Raw genomic sequence first — 22,783 nt, forward strand, 5'->3', positions numbered from 1 at the left:
TTATTAACACAGTAAACACATTTATTGAGAAGAGAGGAGCATCAAGGGGAGAATGCATCGGCGGCTGCGGCACTTAGACCCTCGATCCTGAGGGTGGACCTCAAACGACACGTAAGCAAGCGAAACGAGTCTCTTGAGCGAGAAAGTCCTTCACCCTGCAGTCCACTTCGCTGTTCAGGGTCAAGAGACGGCACACAGCGCAGGCCGGGACAGAGAGAGGGGAGCACCAGTTACATTAAAGCTTTAATCAATCAACACGTCCGATTCTGAGCAGAACATTAAATGTCATAGAAGTCGTTTTTTTAGCAAATGTTGGCACCTTTGATTAATATAAAAAAAAAAAAAAAAAAAAAAAACCTTAGAAAAAGCCAATAAATGCATAAAGACAAGGAGAGCCTGCACTTCGGATGTTTGGCTTGCGAGGAAAGTTCAGTCACACTTTGCCATAAATTGCTCCATCGTTAGTTGAGGCTTTTTTTTTTTACTATTTGAGCCATGTAGGTTTGAAATCCTGTTATACCTCATATATAACCTCAATTTCTACTTAAAACATAGTAGAATGTGATTTTATTACAATTAATTCCTATGGGATATCCTGTTTCTATTGTTGCTGAACAGAAATGACAGGATTGGTACATGGATGGTGGTCAATATGTGTTTCCTCAGATTGTAAATACCCTTCGCTGTTATGTGAAAACCTCGTAGCTCCGATTTTGGTGCTTTTTGAAGGATTACATGGTTGTGTATGGGCTATGAAACCCTTTCAGAACCCATTGGATGAACTCAAAAATGCATGGTGCTCAAGCTACAAACAGCTGTTTTCCTTGATTGCTGATAAGCTGACATTTGGGAGATACGAGGTTTCCACCCGTAACAGTCACAGGAGTGCTGGACTACGGTCAGATGGTGGACTGTGCTCGTACTACAGTGCCTGATGGGAAAGTGTGCGTGTTCTGTGCTTCAATCGGCCTTGTTTCCGGGGGAGAGGGGTGGCGTTCAGAGGCAGAGGGATGTGCTTTGTCGTGCGGGGTCATGAGGGGACGCGGACTGTGCTTCGTGTTGTGCATCAGATATACAGTATTAGGTCATCTTAGCCACCTGACGGTGACGAGAACGTGTGCATTTGATTCTTTGGGCATCGGATATGAAACGAAATGAGACACCATGTGGAAAAACGTGACACCTACTCTTAAATAATGATGGATAACAAAAAAATGATAGTACTTTTTAAATCACAGTATGTAAATGTAATACTTTTACAGACTGGATCATCTATATTTTAGAGATATTGAATCATAAACTTCAGATAATATATATTTTGGATATATAGTGTTTTGGAATAGACCTCTTCATTTCTAACGTCTGCGCTGGCAAGCCACACTACAAAAATCATAGGGTTTTCATAAGGGTTGGGAGGAAAAACAATACTCTCCAAGTATAAAATAATATAGTTGCGGGTCCAAAGTCTATTTTCTGAACCGCATTTCATTGGCTTGTGGATTGTGTGTGTGTGTTATCCCACACACAAAGCAAAGCGCTTGGAGGCCAGGTGCAGAGCGCTATATAAACCATCCATTCTGTCGTTATAATCGATATGGTTACAAAAAAGGAAGAAAAAAAAAATAAAAACCCACACACACATACCATAACTTAAGAGGGAAAAAATCTGCCCAAAAGCAAAATTCTCATATGTAGTTCCGTCTTTGAAAATTAAAATTTGTGAATATGAATGACTCCTTCAAGAGGTATAATTTGGAGGTCCTCAAATGACAAATAATTGGAGACAGACTTTGTGCGGCAGCAGAGTATTTGTAGCACTAGGTTGAAATCAGAAATTGTGCCCCTATACCCAGAAATCCACCTTGGGCACTATCACAGTGTCACTAAAGTCAGCCTCCCATTCATTATCAATGCCATTCCAGGCTTTTTCTCGTCAAATCAGGACGTTGGCAACTGTTAATTATTCACAAATCGAGAATCTAGCTTGAACCGTCCTAGAACTTTAGGAACAATATGAACTCTTTTCCCTTAAAACTTCAAATGTTCTTTTTTTGTCTTGTTTCATATGACAGCGTACAATAAGTTTATACAGGAAAAAGGATTAAAAAATGGTTATAAAAGAAGGTACTTTTGAGGCAAACACAGTCTTTCAGAAGAGATTGACTTGGGTTTTGTGCTCCTTTGGTAGTAAACTGCATCCTAAACCCCAGAGCTGGACAGCAGGAGAGAGTTGTGGCCGTTCAAGAGCGCCAACAGCTTAAAAGCAGCTCTGGTTTTGTCCTTTTCACTCCTTTAGTCTCTCTCTCTCTGGTTCTCTTCGCCGTCTACGCATTTTTCCATTATCTGTCTTTTTTATGCCTTCAGTCCAGGTTTGGTTTATGGGTTTTCGTTGAATGATTTCTGGGTTTATGTATCACGTGATGAGGCAGCAGTTGATGCAGCGGGGTCCCAGTCTCCTCTTCAGCGCTCCCTTCTTCCTCTTGGGAGCCAGGATGGCGATGATGGCCTCGTCGAACACCGTCTTCAGGCCCTTCTGGGTCAACGCTGAGCATTCCACATAGCAACATGCACCAATCTGAGGAGGAGGAAAGGATGGACCGTCAGTCAAAGCAATCTATCCAAACCCTGGTCTATCCAACTAGCAGTTATTTAAGGCTGCACTAGGCAAGATTGTTCTGTAAAAATACACCCGTTTTTATCAGTCTAAAACACAAAGTGGGGCTGCAATAGAGAAGAACGTCCCATCTTCACTAATTGGGACTCCGTAAATTCACTCTATTTGCCCAAATTAAATCCTGGTGTTGGGTTTGGTTCTTTCTCCACTCACAGGTAGTGACAAATCAAAATTAGACCAAATTTAGATTTTAGACCAAAATACAAACTGTCAAGCTGTCAACTGTCAAAATACAAGCTGGACTCACCAACGTTAGATATTTTGCCTCTTTCGTCCCTTTGGTTTCCATTGGTTTACAGCAATAACAGACTGTGTCTATCCAATGGTCAATCAGCAGTTATTTAGGATTCCTAACCCTGACATACAATATAGAGGCCAGATGATCTATGGACAACAGAGTTGCATGTAATTATGTCCAAGGCAACATTCATGACTTAAAATACTGCTGCCATTAAGTGAAATCCTTGTAACTCTAATTTGAGCGATTTTCATATTTTCAAGTTTTATGACCCCATGACTCATGAAACCCATCTAAATCCTATCTGGCATTGCCAAAAATGCATGAATCCGAGTTTTAAAATGAGTCCAGATTGTCTTAATTTTTGAAAGGTTGACTTGTTGTGTGTTGTAGGTTTTCGTCTGACAGCAGCGATTAATCACGGACCACATTTGGTATGTGCATCCTACAGCCATTCGCCCCGCTGGACATCTGTGTGGAGCCAGCACGTATTCCTGGATTCTGAAGGTCTGAATTCCGAGGTCTGAATTCCGACCGTTTCACTAAAGAAATTACATTCCTACGGAGACATTCCAGGGTCAATTCAACACACAGGAATCTAACGAGACCTGACAGCTCCATTCTGCAACACTGGTGAAAAAATCAACTTCCCCCGCTCTCTATTCCTCTAACTACATATTATTTCACTGCTCCAGGCAGACAGACAGACAGGCAGACATCCATACCTCCTTTGCCAGCTTCTGCCCTTGCTCAGTGGCTATGGGCTTCTCCTTCATGTCATTCAGTTTGGCAATGGTCTTGGGGTCATCACGGAGGTCAATCTGAGAGAGATAACACATGTCCTGTTAGCTAGATCAACAGGAAGAATGCACGATTACAGTTAGAGTGACAATCATGATTACTTCACTAGATTGTAAGCCATGATTATTAGGCTCGATGGTCTGAGAGAATTATGTTACTGCACTTCTGGCATCTTACATCAACATCTGGACTATTTGTAACAGCAGCGGATGTTCTAAATTAAATGTAATATTTCAATGCCGCCGATCAATACGGATAATCGGATATCGAGGCAGCTGTGCGGTACTATTCTGAGCAACACCCTGGCTTTGCAGTGCGCTGACACTGTGCTTCTAACCGTAGCTTTGAGCTGTCAAACAGTTGAATTGTGTAAGCGAGTGCCTTTTTGTTCGGTTTGAAACAAAGCCACGTTGGCCCACACTTCCTGCTCTTGTGCAAAGTCATTTCACAGCCAACCACAAGGTTCCTCACTCTTTTATTCATTGGAATGCAGAGCACACATAGTCCATCCACACACACACACACACACACTCCCTATCTCACTAATAAGCAATTACGGCAAACGCATCCACCTGCACAACGCGCAGGCCCCGCCGCCGCAAATCAGCACAACTCTGACTGAGGAGCAACCTTAATTAACCCATTTGTGGGTTTGTTTGATTTGTGGCAGCTCCGGTCCCTGTTATGAGTCGATGTGTACATATCAGCATGCAGCTGAAGAGAGGAGAGCGAGTTATGACGGGAACTGATAAAAGAGCAGTAAATATCAGCTGACACCAGATAAATCAGACACCCACTCCAACCTCCTCATCACTGCTGGGCCTTGGCTTCACTGGTGTGCGGTTGCCAGGGAACACAGACTGAGAGACTCCCACTAGCCGGTGCTCGTTTTTAAGAGTACATATGGTATTGGCAGTGGGTTTGGAGGCGTGAGCAATGAGCTAATACTTAGGATTATGTCATTACTTCAAAACTACTTGTGCATAGTTGATTTTTAAGACTTTACTCATCACTTTTTAACGCTATATCACCTTTTAACATCATATGAGATCATATGAGATGAAAACAAGAAGTTCCTATTGGCTGTTCCAAAGTCTAGATTAAAAACAAGAGGTTCCTATTGGCTGTTCCAAAGTCTAGATTAATAACAAGAGGTTTCTATTGGCTGTTCCAAAGTCTAGATTAATAACAAGAGGTTCCTATTGGCTGTTCCAAAGTCTAATAACAAGAGGTCCCTATTGGCTGTTCCAAAGTCTAATAACAAGAGGTTCCTATTGGCTGTTCCAAAGTCTAGATTAAAAACAAGAGGTTCTTATTGGCTGTTCCAAAGTCTAGATTAATAACAAGAGGTTCCTATTGGCTGTTCCAAAGTCTAATAACAAGAGGTCCCTATTGGCTGTTCCAAAGTCTAATAACAAGAGGTTCCTATTGGCTGTTCCAAAGTCTAGATTAATAACAAGAGGTTCCTATTGGCTGTTCCAAAGTCTAGATTAATAACAAGAGGTTCTTATTGGCTGTTCCAAAGTCTAATAACAAGAGGTCCCTATTGGCTGTTCCAAAGTCTAATAACAAGAGGTCCCTATTGGCTGTTCCAAAGTCTAATAACAAGAGGTTCCTATTGGCTGTTCCAAAGTCTAGATTAAAAACAAGAGGTTCTTATTGGCTGTTCCAAAGTCTAGATTAAAAACAAGCTATTTAAGTAATAATTATGACTATTATTATATTATTGGTATTATTAATGAATTGCATGCACTCACAAAATTTAATTACATTACAGAAATTTGCATTGTGCAGCTGTCAGTTTTAGGGCGTTTTCACACCTAGTTCATTAAGAGCAGCTATTTCAATCCTACAGTGATCTTGCGTAACTACAGGAAGCGCTGGACATTATGGGTTAAATATGAGAGTCTAATATCACAGAAAGCTCATTATTCTCAGTTGTTTAGGAAATTCCTGTTCTACAAACTGGATTATCAAAGCGAGAAATTAAGTGAAAAGATACTGTTATTTATTCAGAATCTCATTCCATAAGTAGTGGGGTAATTCTTTGTTATACATGAGGACCACCACCATTCCCACAAAGTGTCTGACAGCTAATGCGATGACAGACGCAGGTAATGCTGATGGTCCATGTTGGTTTCCCGCACCAAATTCCAGAACAATGAAGGAAGTGATTGCTCCCATGTGGCTTTTGTTGATAAATTAAGGTTTGCTTGAAATTTTGCCATGTGTAACGATCATAATGCATGAATGCAGCAACACCTCGTCCCCTGATTCGGACCAAAGCCAATAGACTCTGGGTTTAAAAATGCCCTTTGTGGCCTCATAGGCTAAGTTCACAATGCAACTGAAAGTCTCCCAATTCTGATTTTTTTCCCTCATGTGACACAGATGTGATGTTTTCTACTCAGTGTAATAATGAAGTTGCATTTTTTTTTATTCTGATCTGGATGTGGTACAAACTCGAATCCCGGAGCATGCAACATTCATGTGACTTGTATCTGAACACTCAAACCGGAATTTGTCAGCGTTGCCATGACAATAAATAAACCTCATTCACCTGAGACATCTGTCATAATTTTGGCACCAATGACAGCTTGGCTTAACCAGCATGAGTTAGCATGGAGGACGACGAGACACAACAATGGAAAGAAAGTTAAATATTCCAACTTGATTGATACTTGGGGAGATGCTTGAGTTCAGTCAAATCTCAAAGGCTCAACCCAAAACGGTCTGTCTTTTGTTATTGTTACCTGCACATGCATGTCTTCTTAACATCAGTTAATACTGGTATCAGGGTTACATCCAAGAATAGATATGAACAGTCATGCCATAAAGTCAGATATGAGCATCAATTCGGAATTGAGCATGAAGGCCCGCAGTGTGAATGCAGCCACAGAAACTGACCTGGGTGCCGATGAGCAGGTAGGGCACGCTGGGTGCGTACTCCTGCAACTCGGGGACCCACTCCTCCCGCACATTCTGGAAACTGGCCGGATTGACCACCGAGAAGCAGATGAGGAAGACGTCGGTCATCGGGTAGGACAGCGGCCTCAGGCGGTCATAGTCCTCCTGCAGGAGGAGGGGAAGGGAGCGGTTAAGGTTGGTATTTGGGGTCAGAGGGGGATAGGGGTCAGGGGTCAGGATGGCAGAGGGGGGGGAGCAAACAAACTCGATCACCTCCGTTTTGTCACAACCGTGGAATTATTATTCATGAATTATTAAAGCGTATGAAAAGTGAGCTCCATACGCAGACACCCTTTTAGTCTTGGCTGGAGCCGGGAGAGGAGAGAGAGAGAGAGAGAGAGAGAGAGAGAGAGAGAGAGAGAGAGAGAGAGAGAGAGAGAGAGAAGTGGGAGAGAGGAGCGCTAACTTTATACTGTGCTTATCGGCTGCGTTCCTTCACGCACACAGCCGAGCCACTCAGCTGTTTTATGCGAATGATGAGCGGTTTTATGACAGGCAATTGGAATTGAGTTATTAAAATGAAAGAATGTGCAAAAGATGACCTTCACGTGAAAGTCTTCATTGGTCATCTCTTTCTCTCACTCTCTCTCTCTTTTTGACAGGGAAAATTAAGCATTACTTCACATTTGCAGTCCTTTAAAGGCATCGCCACAAGATATTCAGAACCAGACGCGCTGCCATCTCCGATATTCGGGCGGTGTAAATGGCTAATTCACATACACAAGACTGTCCCCTTGTGCACGAGATCAAGCGCTCCCTTGTCCGCGCCGAAGATAAACCCTTTTGACAGACTGTCCGACTCGAACACACATGAATATTCATGAGCCGTCGCACTTTCGGTGACAGACAGTTCTCTGAGCGATGTCAGGACGGCTGTCTGCGGGCCGGCCTGAAGACAGTGGGAATCGATGGATCTCCAGGCCGTTAGATATGATTCAACCTGACCAACTCGGGCCGAGTGAATCAATCCCACTCTCTTGTCCGGGGCATTTATTGTCAGCAATCCCCGGAAATCAAAGCAAATTAGATACAATGGCCCCACTGTGCCAGAGATTCTTGCAATGCCTCGGACAACCAACCGCTGGCATGTCTCTCATTCTCTTGCCTTGGCCCAGTCCCATTCTGAACCAGAGACACAGCACAGTCTGCTATAGAAGGACCTCAAGAGACAACTCATTCTCATGCAAATGCATTAAAGGGAAATAGTTATGCAAATTAGGCGAATGGCTTCAGATTCGTCCAACAGCGGTAGATCAGCCACGCAAATGTGTCATATTTTGTTGCCTGTGTAATGACTTTCAGATATATTGACTTTATATTAAATTGGAGTAGATGAGGGAAATAGCAGACCAATCTTCACGGCCCGCGCTCGCCTCGTACATGATTCAAACTACTCCTCGCTGGATGAAAGAGAGGTCAACTGGATGTAATTCAAACATTTATGAGTTACTCATCCGCTTACTTCTAAATGACTACAGTATTACATGAGTTTTAGCATGAAATAACTCTTCGCGGCTGTTTTAACCTTCTCGGAGCACCAGATGGGTCGGGTTTGGCACATTGGACGATTAATTGCGCGTCAGGAACTTCTGACTGATAACTTTACCTGACACTATCTGAATGCGGTAAACCCCACCCCTCTGGTACTCCAAGCAAGCTGAAACAAACGCTAAAGATGATGTGCACTTTATGACCCAGGGCTGACATTCACTTGTACAGTTTATGGGCTGAAGTGAAGCGCCGTCAATACTCCTCATGAAAACCTCAACATGCCATGCATAAAAAAATGCTGATACTTCTGTACCGCGTTCCAGCTCATTTTAACCGATTTGGGAGAATGTGTATCAGCATGTACATGTGCGCTTTCCTCTACCCCCACATATAAATCTGTCACATGGGATCAAGTGTGCTGTAACTGTGTGTGTGTGTGTGTGTGTGTGTGTGTGTGTTCATGACCTTTGCGCCCCTTCCTGCACGAGTCAATCCTCCGATCCCCCCAGTGACCCACGGACAGAGGAACACAGTGTAAGCCACTCAGCAGTTTACTGTAAACAGGCCCGGAGGTTCTCAGGGACCCATCTCTGTCTCTCGCACCGTTTTCCTCAGTACATTACATAATACAATATGTAGTGTATCCTCCTACATCGCTCAATGGGTGCAGCGTGGCACTGACGCTGCCAAGGTTTGATCCAGAAATGTATACGCTGAGGCACTCTGGGAGAAAAGTTTCCACCGAAAGGCATATGTTATGTATGTCATTCTGTCTAATCAGCACAGTTCATACATCCCCAACACATTGCATAACAGTCTCTCTGAAGAGCGTAAAATAAATATTATGATCAGGGGCAAAGGGAAGAAAGGAAAGGCAGAGAAAAGGAGGAAATGAGAATGGGTTTGTATGTGTGTGTGAGTGTGTGTATGAGTTTAACTTATTCACACCAACTCTTCTCTATACATGCCCATACATTTCCATCAGGGTGACGCTCTGCATTTTCACTTGGCTAGTGTGTGAGCTCAGCGGTGTGTGTGTGTGTGCTGTTGACTCAGTGACATATGAGTGCTATGATATGAGTGAGTCACTCCCTCCTCCGCCCCCTCTCTCTGTGTCTCTCCTCTATCTCTCTCTCCTCTCCTGACTCCGATTGCCTCCTCGGGGGCTCTATAAGCTCGCCGTGTCACAGAGTCAGAGACGCCCGCTCCAACATGGCCGCCGGCTATAAGAAAGCAAGCCCAGACACTGACGCTTCCATCCGCAAACCTGCACATGTTCCAGAACTGGATTTAACCTCTGGAGTAAAAGAGCAATTTATCCTAGTTTCTGTTTTACCGGCCCTTTAATGGTGATTGATGATCATTCCCTCATAGCTCTAGCCCAGATACGTGCTATTCACTCTCGTATGGAGGGAACATAGTGCCAAACTCCATTCAAAAATCTGACAGTTTAATGCTGTTTATTGGCAAAGATACATATCTGGTAGAACATGACTTTTACATTTTACAGATCTTCTATTCAATTCAACATACATCCAATACACCAATAAGCTTCAATACTATTTCAACTTTTAAGACTGGCTCGCCTGTTACTCCCACAATCTTCTACCACCAATATTACACCATGTTCAGCGGAAGCAAGCAGCGTGAACCAAATCTGAAAATTGCATTGACATAAGTGCTGCTTGTTGGATTAAATGTGTGTGTCGAATTGAAGAGTGGCTCCTAACGATTCAGAAAAGTCCTTGAGTCATATTTTAAGAGATGTTTGCCAATAAGCAGATTACCAGATGAATGGAGTGTTCTGAATTTTGAATGGAGTTTGGCATCATGTTCCCTCCATACCAGAGGGAACATCATGTATCGGAGCGACACTGGAGTGCACATCCAAATGTCTGTAGCATGACTGTGTTACTGTGGCTGTGCAGCTGAGTGGCGACAGGCCCCCCCAGCTGGGTGAAGCCATTTACAGTCTGCCCCTCCACCCCATCACCCCCCCACTCTCCACCCCCCGCTGGGAAGTCTGGAGGTCAGCGGGCCACATTGGGTTGCTGAGTCAAAAACGAGTCATCAGACTGTACCAAACGGTGCAAAGACGGGGGTGGGGGGGGTAGGGGGGGTAATGGGTGAAGTGGAGTGGTAAAAGTGATTACGGGATGTGCAGTTGAGTGTGAGAGTATCTGAAGGGGCAAGCAAATGAGGGACTCAGCAGCAACAAAACAAAGGTAGTGGAGGGGGGGGGGGGGTTAAGAGGGCAGGAGGAGACAGATCCCCACAGGGCTGCGACTCCCGAGGTCACCCCCCCCACCCACCCACCCCACCCTCCAGCGTTGCCATGGGTACAACAGCACTTAGCATCCACTTCCTGCTTCCTCCTGCTCCTCCTCGGGCAGCGATGCTAGATTTCCATGAGTGCAGCAGCAGCAGCAGCAGCAGCAGCAGCAGCAGGAGAATGAATGAATAAGTAAAGACTTTCCCCTCTGTTCCCTCGTCACATTCGGCAAACAGACTTCTCAGACCTTCCATATGGAATAATTCAATAGGCTGCCTGCGCCTGGGGGAGCGACGTGGCAGCTCCCAGACAATAGCAGGCAGGCAGGGAAGCGGCATCAGCGGCAGACAAAGCGCCGTGGCTCTCAGCTCAGTGCCGAGCTGTGATTATGTGGCTCCCGACATGTAACACCCACGTCACAGCCGCGTCCGACAAGGGCGCGACAACCGCCGTATCTGTAAAGCCCTTTACCCCCTCACCCCCCCCTCAACCTCTGCTGATAGCCCGTGAAACAGCAAAGCATTGTGGGAGCTCCAGCTATGCCAGGAATATAAATATTAAAGGGCGCTCGGAGCCAATAAAACGTGTAGCGCAGACCAGAGGTTGGGGATGGCGAGAGAGGGAGAGTTGTGAATTGAAGGTGCCGGGTTGGTTACATGGAGTAATTGAGAAAGAGAAAGAGAGAGAGAGCGAGAGACAGAGAAAGAGAGACAGGGAAATGAAACAGAGAGGAATTTATCCAGATTCTGGGCAATGCCGTGAGCAGACTTATAGGATTCCTGAGCAGATTTGCTACTTTTGCCCCCCCACCCCCCCCACCCCCTTCCTCACTCTCTTTGGTTTTCCCCCCCTGTCTCTCTCTCTTCCTCTTTCCCTGTCTCTCTCTCTCTTCCTCTCTCTTTCAGTTTCTCTCTCGCTCTCGCTCTCTCTCTCCGGGGCGCCGGGTCTTTGATCAGATGCTGAAGCTATAAACATTACCAGCTGGCCTTGTGCTCGGCATAAAGAGGTCAGCCGAGTTGGGGGCGGAGGGGCAGCATTTGAAGAGAAGTAACTCTACTCTCGGCGGCCGCTGGCGCCCACAGCAGACATCTGGGGGAACTTCTCCATTTCACAGACGCTCCGAATCAGCTAAAAACAACCCCTCCTGTGACACACACACCCCAATCAAACACGCCGGAATAGACAATAAGCCTGTGTTCCTCTGTTACGACCGCGTAGTGATTCTACTACCATCTGTTTTCTCCGAAAAAACACTGCGGTCACAGGTAGTTGTTTGGGTGGGGAACAGAGGAGGAGGGGGGGAGAGGTGGCTGTGATTTGGTATTCATAGACTTGTTCATTTAGCATTCATGAATGAACAACAATGGAACGGCTGAATATTTCCGAGTCGACCTTTCGGCGCTTTTCACCTTTCCGACGGATCGGATTTCAAGCTTGCGACTCATTTGGACTTCACGCTGTTAAATCTGGTGCTGAGGAAAGTGTTAACTGTTCCACATGTGACTTACGTACGGTTTTAGGTCCCGGGAAGACAGAAGGTTAAAGGCCTTGGGGCAGAGAGAAGAGTGCATGGGTGTCGACTGAATATGATAAGGTGTGGCACTTGCCATATTATAGCCTAAGTGAGTCCAAATGTGATCTTTTAGCTTTTATCATTAAAATTCAGAGCAAAAATCACCAGAAGTGTATTTGGAAGCCAAAAAAAACGCATCAGAGGAGCATTCGGGACCAATGTTCCCTCTAACCTGTGTGTGTTTCGTGACCTACGCCTAATAGTCTAATTTATCACACTGACCAAGTGATACCTTATCCTCTACCCTCCTTTTGGCCCAGGAAATGTAGTCAACATTAATGATTTTGGAAGTTTTGGTGGCAAATGATATTAGATACAGGCCATTTGCCATATAGTAACACCTCTGAATGAGCTTCTGTTTGCATGCTTGGCTCTGTCTGTATGCCTATTTATGTATGCATTTATGGGTTTGTGTGTGTGTGTGTGTGTGTGTGTGTGTGTGTGTGTGTGTGCGCGTCTGTGTGTATATAGCCTCTTCTTCTGCTGAGTGGAAACATCATTGTGTGTGTATGTGCTGGCCAGTGCATTTTCAGTACAGTTTTAACTGAATGGCACATTGTAAAGAAAAAGCCCAGGCATTAGGCAGCCCTATTAACAAAACTGTGACATCACTACTGGACATAGGAGCGCTGTTCTCGACATAATAGACCTATTGAAAGCCCCTCACTACCGCCACTGTCCATGGCACACCAGACTTTGGCACTAAACCCGTGCGCGAAAACCCATCACCTGTTGCAGCTTAGTGTCTGGCCTGAATATGGAGCCTGTGGGTGTGTCAGAGGCACCATTGGATAGTTAGCGGTCCCAGGAGCACATGGGGGAGAGCGAGATAGAGATGGAGTGAGAGGGAGAGAGAGTGAGTGTGTGTGTGTGTCCTTGACATGCTTGGCACGGGGCCAGAGTAAAAAATAAACTGTACCTGACCGGCTGTGTCATACAGTCCCAACAAGTACTGCTTTCCGCCAACGTTGACACTCACTGCAAGGAAATGACAAAGAGCAGTTGAGAGAAGGAAGGAAAGGGTGGGGGGTGAGGGAGGGGGGAGAGAGAGAGGGAGGGGGACCCTACCCCTCTCTCCCCGCTATGAAGGAGGCAAACAAGTGGTTTTGATTATAGCAACAGATGCAAGCCAATGCAATTTGAGAAAGAGTGCAAGAGGAAACGGGGAATTCAACTCAGACATATTCTATACATTTCCCTCTATATGTCATCATTCATGTATATGGCTTTTATTATGAGAAATCACGATAGATCGCAGAATAGCAATAGTTTACACACGGGATCTGTCTTTTATGATAAGGCATTTGGGTGACGCTCGTGACAGACAGATGTAGAAGTGTTTTCTTACCTGCATAATGATCAAAGACCGTGGGTACATACTCCTCGGGAAAGGCGTCATTGGCATAGCTCATCAGAAGACACGTTTTGCCCACTGCACCGTCTCCCACCACGACGCATTTTAACATGATAGTGCCGGTTCCGTTTGCCATGATCCCGACGTTACCATCATCATCATCCGCCCCCTGACGCCCTGTTTTCCCGACCTGCTGCCGCTGCTGCTGCTGCTGGGCGGTGATCCCCGGACGGCGGGCATCACCAGCGTCGGAGCCCGACTGCGCGACGCACCGAGACGGACGGAAACTGCATCTCTCTCCCCTCCTCCCCACCGGTTACGGTACTCCCAAATTTGGCCGTAAAGGAGTTTCCTTTCTTGCGGGTGCGAGAATGTACAGGGTCCCTCGGCTCTCAGCGGTCCTAACGGGACTTCCCCCTAACCCCCCAAAAAGCGATCGTGTTTTCTCCGGGAGGTGTCGCCGCTGCCGTCACCCCTGTTGAGCCCGGTCCGCTGTGCCTGCTCCCCGGTGTGCCCCTCGCCTCAGCTCCCGGTCCCTGGCGCACTGTGGTGGTGGACAAGGTGGGTGCGCTTGCCGGAGAGGCGGGGCTAGGATTTGAAACCAAGGGGCTCTGGATAAAGTGCACTCCGCCTGCTGGGGACGTGTTGATTCTTATACTCGAGAACTACAGTAATCCTTTAGGAGGATACTATACAAATATCATAGCAAAACTATGCCCTATACTAAATCCCTATAATAGGAATAGCCTGGAGATATTATAGTGATACCATAGGAGATAGGAAATTACCATAAAGTATGACAATGTCTATAAACTCGCTATTGAGTACAGACTCACTATAACTCTCTATATAATAATATTATAGTGATACTGATATTGATAATATAAGAAATAAAGAAATACCATAAGTATGATAAGGTCACTATAAACTCACTATTGAGTACCATAGGCACACTATTAGGAATATTATAGGAATATTATACTGATTTTTTTGTGTAGACATACACCTGTCCTACCATATTCCATAACTGGTTATAGAAGAATACCCCACCTGTTTGATTAGATATCCCAATCCATTGTTTTGTCTTATAACTTATAATTTCTAAGTCAATACTAAGTCATAAAGTCTAACTGTAATTCTAAATCATAAACATTCAGGCTCTAAATTTGGAGTACTCTGTGCCTGCTTTTCACATGACTGTGGTTGAGCAGATGAGTAGATGATCCAGGCTTACTACTGTGTGTGTGTGTGTGCGTGTGTGTGTGTGTGTGTGTGTGTGTGTGTGTGTGTGGAGGTGGTGGATGAAGGAGAGATATGAGAGATGGGACCAGGGAGCCGCAGATGGAGACGCCACAGGAGGAGGTATGTGTTGGGGAAAGAAAGAGGGGAGATACAGAGATTTGACCTCTGTGGTGCAGTTGGCCAGGTGTGGGCTGTCTCCTTGAATTAGTGCACTCATAACCATCTTAATAAACGGGGCTCTCTACAAAGGGAAAGGAACATGCAGAGACACACACACACACACACACACACACATGCATACACACACGCACATGCATGTTTCTCTTCCTCTCTCTCAGCTCTCTAAGCCAATGGTTCCTCAAGTAGGGGCCGGGAACTCCAGGGGGCCTAAGAAGGCTCCAGGGGGTTCCCCATGTAAAATAACAAATAATGACATTTTCTTGGGCCAACATCTTACAAAACAAGGGTCCGTGGTAATACATATCTGAGAAAGTGTGGGAAATCTTTGCTTCAAGCCACTCCTCTCGTTTTTATATCTCTTTTCATATCCAGTTCTCAGCAAAATCTACATTACTGACAATAGCATGACTAATCTGCTGCTAGCAATGTGATCTATCACACTAGTACTGACTTATTTCCCTATCTCTTTCAAACATAGCCCTATCCTACATGGTAAAAGCCTGATAAAGATACAGTATCAGCACAATAAACTCTATGCTCTTATATAGGCTACAATTTACAGTGATTCCATTGATATAAACAGAGAAAAAACATGACTGGAAAGAAGGGGAAAGGCAGACAAGGAGATTCCCCATAAATGGCACATTTTCTGTCTCTTTCTGCTGAAGCTGTCATAACTCTTCCTGTATTGCGCCAAAAATACGACATATTTGTCTCATCCACCATATTGTGTTGTTACTTTTGAACATCACCATTAAAATCTACTTGTCTTAAACCGCTAAAATGCTAACTTGCTAATTTGTTACCTACGGCTAACAAAACCTGGTCAAGCATATGCCCATATTTTCCCAGGTTGTTTTTGGAGAGTTTTGTGTATTGTTAAACTAGCAATGTGCTCAGGAACTCTTTTCGAATTTTCAAAATTAGACTGGTGGTTAACAAGCTAACGTTAGCTTGTTAGCTATTGTGTTGTCTTTGTGTTAGCATTTTCTGATGTCAAGTCAGTCTGAATCAATTTTGTAGTTGTACAGTTGTCTAATACCAGAAACAGCAAGTTATGTTGATGACAACATGTTATACATTTCATTGAAACTCAAAGTATGAAACTCAGCATATGTCCTCTAGTGCTTTTTGCATTCCATGAGACAGATCATATATAACAATGTATTCTTTAAAGTAGTTTATTAACTTTAATGATACCTGTTTCAACATTCGGTCATTCTAGCAGCAAAATGGGATACAGCAAAGAAAAAATAGAATAGAAATATGAAAATAGTAAATGGGTGGGTATTAAACATTACTAAGATGGCAATCCCAATGGTTCAAAAATATTTAAGTGGAATTAATGAAAAGTATGAAAAAATATGAGTTACAGCATTATAAGGGTAAAAAAAAAAAAATAACGGCAGTCAAACATAATGACACAAAGAAAAATTTATGAGAATATGTATAATATTGAATTGAAATATATACAGTATGAAAGAAGTGAGATAAAATACAACATTTTGGCACTCTTTTCAGCTTCCCTTTGTTTCCGGGTTGGAGCTAAACTCCGTGTCCTGCTATAGGCTGATCTCTTGGTTGATGGTCCCTAGACAGATGTGAGCCGTCCAATCAGCTGCAGGGGGGCGGGGCCGAGGATCCTCCTGCTATCATCACATTTGACAGCTGCTGCAGCAACTCACATGACCAAACAACAATTACCTCATACATGTAGTACTCCTGCTGAAGGTGTTGCATTGGACACAGCGCTCCTCAGGAGGGGCTGGGAGGGCGAGCAGCGAGGGGCTTTTAGCTGAAATGACAAAATTCACCATCCTGGAAGGATTTTCACACCTAACAAAAATCACTGTAATACTCCCATAGTGTTGCTAGGGAGTGATGTGGTGTTAAATAAAAAGGTGGATAAGCTATAACCTCCAGTCTGTGGTCATCATAAGGCAAACAACCACCAATATGTGAAAAAATCAACTATAACTAAAAACATTAATTTATCCTTCTTGTTTTGCCTTAAAATGCCCTATCATCATATAACTTACATCAGTTTGACGCTATTTACTCTGATGTATACTCTCATATATGAATTTTATATCATAAGGTTTATATCAGCCTTAAAAGATGGGAACACTATTCTACAAATAAAAAGGTGACTCAATATGAGTTTATAGTGACTTTATCATACAAAATGATATTTTTTTTATCTCCTATGGTATCACTAGAGTATTCCTGTAATATTCATGCAGGGATTTATGCTTATCCTTCTAAAATGTATTATAGGATTACTATAGCTGCTTTTCTTTAGGGACATTTTGTATATCTTCACACCTTCTATTCACAGGATGTATCATTTCATAGGTTGCCATAGGTTAGTGCTGGCAGCCAGCGGAAGACTTTGCTGCATTGGAGTTCATTAGTGAGCGGCTGACCTTATTTCCCATGTGGATGACATTTAATATCAACTGTCTATTTCTGTAGCAGACTAAGTTTAAAGGTGAAGGCTTCAATAAAACATATTGGTTCGCTGCATTCTCTCAGTGTATTCACACATTACTACTAAATGTAAACATGAAACATGCCTGTATGTTGTGTATTCTCAATAGACAGAATGCTGAGTGATATGTGAATGGAAATGAAACTCATAGCTCCCTTTATGCATATTTTCTGACCACTGTGAATGATTTTGAATTGAAATCAAGCACAATATGCAATAGTATACGATTACATCAGTCTATTTACAGTGGACTGCAGTCTGTGGCCAGCAAGTGCTTTGCCATTCTATTTTGGGAAAGGCAAACAAATGCAAGAGCTCTTCAGTCCCATGTCTCCTATCGCGTTTCCAGATCATATCTTCTAGATCGTATACTACGCACGTATAGGCACGCTTATACACACACACAAACACACACGCGTCCTCCCTGTCACTGGCCAACATCAATCACGGTCTGGACGCGCGAACCAAAGATGAGCCAGGAGACAGGAGAGAGTGGTGCAGTGCAATCACAAAGCTCTCAGATGAGCTCCTAAATTAGAGCGTGCGGCCGGTGTGGACTCCCTGGGAGGGTTTGGTTAAATTACAGGCCATATTTTTAGTGAAGGCTAGGCTTCATCCCCTGGAACTGCCAGCAGCTGAGGACCATCACTCACACGCCTGTCTGCCCCCAGTTTGTTCAACACTGCAGCTGTGAACACTTGTGTTTGTTTGTGTGTGTGCGTGTGTATGTGTGTACTTGGTGATCAAGAGTGAAAAAACGGCAACTGTTCCTTTGAAACAGTCAGGATTTTATATTGCCTGGCGTGTGTGTGTGTGTACACTTGTATGTAATTACAAGTAATAATTCACCGTGAGTGATTTTTTTTAACAGTGTAAAGTTGTTTTCTGGCTAAAGGGCTGAGCAATCACTGTATGAGATGAATCCAGACATCAAGGTCCTAGTCTGGATCAGGTGTGTGTGTGTGTGTGTGTGTGTGTGTGTGTGTGTGTGTGTGTGTGTGTGTGTGTATGTGTGTGTGTGTGTGTGTGTGTGGGAGAGGCAGACAGAGACAGACAGATAGGCAGACATGGTGTGCATCTAGAAGCTGTCAACAGGAAAATGTTGGTCATGTCAGAAATGCTGGTCATGTCAAAACCTCACTAGACACCTCCATCCACACACACACACACACACACACACACACACACACACACTGACCCACATGAACTGCTCAGCTGATTAGGAGTGGGCGACACCATGCAGGGAAGTGATGGGTGGAGAGGCCGGACCTTTAGCCAGTAACCCTGGAACACATGATAAAACCCATGATGCCACACACTGCATGTCGCATTGCTTTGGTAATTACTTGTGATCCACGCTGGACTCTCTGTAAATCAAGAGGGTTTTTAGCAGGAAGTTTTACTGTTACGCAATCACCGCTCTCTCCGAATAGCACCACAACAAGGCCAAGACACGCATGGTCACAGCAGACGCCAGCTGAATCATTTACAGTAAACAGAGAGGACTGATTAGCACCATGAATCTGGCTTTGAAGCGTGTGTAATGGAAAAAGCTCACATTTTACTATACAACTTCAAAAGGTTTGAATACATGGCTTCAAAAATCTTGGTTCTGTTATTACAAAGTGAATGGGGATCATAAGGGCAGCCATAGCATATTTCAAATTCTGGGAACAGTCGTCCTCAGTTAAGAGTAAACCCACTGTTGATGATTTGATGAAGAATTATGAAATATATGACAGTTAACCCCTTCGAATACCATTTACCAGTGTTTCAATTTAGCTTTTTTGTGTGTGTGGTCTAATAAACCATGTATTCCAGTTTCACTTAGTTCTTAGAACCATCTGAATATTACATAAAAACAGATGTATCAGTAGTAGAAATGTTCATATGTACTCTGTGACATCTAGTGGTAATGTGTAATGTTGGGATAACTGCTGTATTACGTTTTCCACATATTTTCTACTGATGAATGATACTAATTCATTTTTGTCAGTAGGTTTAAACTGACATATATTTGCCTTTCTGTATTATTCATGCATACTCAATATATTATTATTTGTAGTAGAAGTAGCATTATTATTATTAGTAGTAGTAGTATTGTAGTAGTAGCAGTAGTAGTAGTAGTAGCACTAGTAATAGCAGTAGTAATAGTAGCAGTAGTAACAGTAGTGGTGGTAATAGTGGTAATCCTAATGATTTTTTTTAATTTTTCAGCTTGAAAATTGTCAAATTTTAAGAAACATTGGCTTTAAGTATCAGCTATTGGCAGCTTCATTCCAAAAATATTGATATCAATATTGGCCTTCAGAAACCCATATCAGTCAAACTTTGGCTCATTGTCAGTATTCTTTCCTCTCAGCTGGCTGCATCTTATGTTGTTGGACGTCTTGTCCTGCTGAACACCTGTCTGACACACGTCAGAGGCCCACAGTCTGCGACATTTCCTTAGCTGAGCTATCTTTAGGGGGCAGAACAGGCTGCGGAGCCACGTTCCCTCCTGCGTCCTGGCCTATTGTGTTTGTTTTGGGAGAGGAACCCACGCCAGACACTAACAAAAGGACACCACCCTTCCTCTCGGCTGGAGGTTAAAGGCAAGAGGCCAAAACAGCATAAACAACGCAACCGCAATACATTTTTCACAGGAAACAGCCTCGAGCCTCAGGCCTAACATCCTGTATACTGTCTTGTGCTTTTGCCATTGTGCGTTTGATAGAGAAATATGTGTTGGGGTCAGCGGGTCGGGAGAGAACACAGGGCTCATACACACGCTGGGAGGTTTGTTGGCCAAAGGTAAAAAGATGAGAGGCTTCCTTTCATCATGACTCAGCTATTTACCCCCCCCCCACCCCACCCCCCAGAAAACCAATGGGGGACTAGCTGAGGGTCTGTCAGGGAGAAGAGGAGCCCTGAAACAAATTGAAGAAGAAAAAAAGAAAAAAAATCCCCCCCAAAAAACAGGATCTTGAAATAAAACACTGCAGGACAATGTCAAAATCTCAGTGGATAAAAGGGGTTTTGGGTAATATTTAAGTGCATGCATTATGTTACTGTTTGTAAGAAAAGAGCCCAAGATAGTTAATAACTTGAATAATATTCTATAGTGCGGTTCACTCTCAGAAGTCATTTTGTCAGCTTAGGTTTCACATTCATTTTGAAACGAAAATATTCATTTTAGTACTCATTTCCCCACAGAAGACTGAGGGTTTAGGTCAGAAATAATCTGTTGCCTTCTTTTCCTCGTCCCAACTCACACGCGCCATCTAGTGGTTGAGGGATATGACCTAGTTTTCCACTGAGCTTGATAGCAAATCTGTCACATCTGGATAACAGAGGAATTCATGTGATGGATTTGGCTCTGTTGACATTAACTCTGAAATAAGAACAAACAAGTCCATTCCCTTCAAATCAAATTAGCAGTAAATTCACCCAAAGTCCATTCCCTAAATGTAAGAACAGAAGCAAACTACTTTAGGGTTTGTTACAACAGATTTATTTGTAGAAAAGTGCAGAAAATCATAAATAGAGATGATAAATAGTCAATACGCGAATAAATAGTTTGAGCAAAACAAATTGAAGTAAATTTTGAATGGAGAAAAACTGCAGGAAATTGCAGGATTAAAATTTTTTTTTTACACAAAATAGGGATTCCATTTCCAACAGTTTGGCCCTCTAGAGTCTTCTTCTTCTGTACACATCTCAACAGCATCAAAAATCAAAATAATACATATGATTGCGTTTTTTTTAACAAAATTGTCCATTGTACACACTGCCATCAGCAGTAAGCCGTTTTGTCCTCAGCAGGATGGCCGTCCAGTCCCTCTCCTCCCCACCAGTCCTCATCCAGCTCCCCCAGGAGCTCATGCAGGGACAGCTCAGGCAGAGGGGCATGCTGGGAGTGCTGGACCATCCCTGGATGTCCCGACTCCTTGCAGCCCTCCAGAGTAACCCCGCTCCAGGATTCCTCCATCTCCGAGTATTGAGCATCCAGCGGCGGACTGTTCTCCATGCCGCCCTCCCAGTATCCGGAATCGGGGGTGTCCGGGGTTGAGGTCTGGGACGTGGAGGCTCTGCAGGACATATAGAGTTGCTGCTGTTCTGCTGGTCCCGGGTACAGGAAGCTGGAGCCCAAGCCGTAGTTTCTCACCTCCAGGGTAGAGGGGCACCACAGCGATGGGATGGGGGGCGACTGAGGGCCCGGCTGGGGCCAGGCGCTCTGCGAGGGCGGGCTGGAGCTGCTGCCCAGCGGTCGGAGCCCGTACACGGAGCCGTAGTGTCCGTGCTCTGCGTAGGCGGAGTAGGCCGGGGGGCATCGTCCGTAGAAGCGGTCCTCCATCTCCTCCTTCACCTGGGTGGGGTAGGCCGGCGGGGGGCCCTGAGGTGGCAGAGGGACCGAGCAGGGCTGGGGCCCCCTGGTGTGGGGCGGAGAGAGGGCATCCCGGGAGGGGCTGTCGCCCTGCCACAGCGCTTTCTTGGCTCCTTTACACTTCAGGGTCCGAGCTCTTCTGTTCTGAAACCACACCTGGACAGGAAAGAGAGAGAAAAGGAGCGGGTTAGCTTCAAAGCAAGACAGATAAACGGCGCATTCTGCTTTTGTGTGCCTGTTAATCATTTTTGTGGGTAAACACACAGACTCCAATGGAATAGAGGGAGAGCAGCGGGACCTATCTAGCTGTTGTCAGCTGTCAGAACCTGTCGTACAGTCTATCTGTCACTTCAAACAAGAGCCTGATAAAAACAGCTTGTGTCATCTGAGATAAAGAAATAAAGTGATAGCGGTATCACGAATTCTATGCAGGATACATTTGAAAACAGAGCCCTTCTTATGACAACAACCCACAGTACAAAAAGCCATACAAACACTAGTGTGTGTGAAGATAAAGAAATTGTATGCTTATGTATGATGCATGCATGTGGCACTGGCTGGACACTTAATGGCACTTAAATAACTCAGCTTAAAATATATCATCAAGATGTGAAAAGTGACAGTCTGAAATAAATGAAGCTGAGTAGGTGAATTGTCTGGAGCGCGTTCTGTGTTTTTTAAAATAATATTGCAGGGTATTTGCATCAACTTTGCCTGAGATACAGGGATTTTCTGTGGGACGCTAACAAGGCGCGGGTCTTGTGCGTACCTGGATGCGTGACTCCGGCAGGCCCGTGGTCTGGGACAGGCTCTCTCTCAGGCTGATGCCGGGGTAGGGGTCGGTCTCGAAGGTGGCGCGCAGCAGCTCCACGTGCTCCTTGGAGAAGCTGGTCCTCTTCCTGCGGCTGGCGCTGCGGGAGGAAGCCCCGCCGGAGGCCACCGGCCTGGCATCGTCTGAGGGGGGAGAAGAGGGTCAGGTTCCACGTCAGTCACACTCAGATTTTAGTCTCTTACTTGTCATTCTATTCAGTGTAAATTCCTCCTGGCACACTGGACCAATGCAACTGAACTGTACTCCACACTGATGCTCACAGATACAGAATATGTAGAGTGATATGTACAATCTGCTGTCCA

General features: G+C 44.5%; 2 protein-coding genes across 2 annotated transcripts in view; both read right to left on the reverse strand.

Moving 5' to 3' along the window:
• LOC139931338 (rho-related GTP-binding protein RhoQ) lies at window positions 1-13,881 on the reverse strand. The gene is made up of 5 exons (XM_071924817.2): window positions 13,365-13,881; window positions 12,936-12,994; window positions 6,621-6,785; window positions 3,638-3,733; window positions 1-2,575 (listed from the first exon to the last, which is right to left on the reverse strand). Exons 1-5 carry the CDS (start codon window positions 13,504-13,506, stop codon window positions 2,414-2,416), a joined length of 624 nt encoding a protein of 207 aa, XP_071780918.1. The 5' UTR covers window positions 13,507-13,881; the 3' UTR covers window positions 1-2,413.
• Window positions 13,882-21,058: 7,177 nt separating this feature from the next.
• Window positions 21,059-22,783, reverse strand: part of mxtx1 (mix-type homeobox gene 1) — a 2,517-nt gene continuing 792 nt past the window's right edge. The window contains exons 2-3 of the mRNA XM_071924820.2: window positions 22,419-22,603; window positions 21,059-21,805 (exon numbers count right to left, since the gene is read on the reverse strand). Coding sequence (XP_071780921.2) covers window positions 21,059-21,805; window positions 22,419-22,603 — 932 coding nt within the window. The remainder of the gene's footprint in view (window positions 21,806-22,418; window positions 22,604-22,783) is intronic.

The sequence above is a fragment of the Centroberyx gerrardi genome, chromosome 15, assembly GCF_048128805.1.
Source record: "Centroberyx gerrardi isolate f3 chromosome 15, fCenGer3.hap1.cur.20231027, whole genome shotgun sequence".
Lineage (NCBI taxonomy): Eukaryota > Metazoa > Chordata > Actinopteri > Beryciformes > Berycidae > Centroberyx > Centroberyx gerrardi.

Bases quoted from the DNA above. Each gene is read 5' to 3' on its own strand.
- LOC139931338 (XM_071924817.2), bottom strand. From the start codon at position 13,506: ATGGCAAACGGAACCGGCACTATCATGTTAAAATGCGTCGTGGTGGGA. The intron at 6,786-12,935 runs GTACAGTTTATT...CTCCTCCTGCAG, and splicing joins TGTATGACACAGCCGGTCAG to GAGGACTATGACCGCCTGAG. The intron at 2,576-3,637 runs GTATGGATGTCT...CCTCCTCCTCAG, and splicing joins GGCAGAAGCTGGCAAAGGAG to ATTGGTGCATGTTGCTATGT.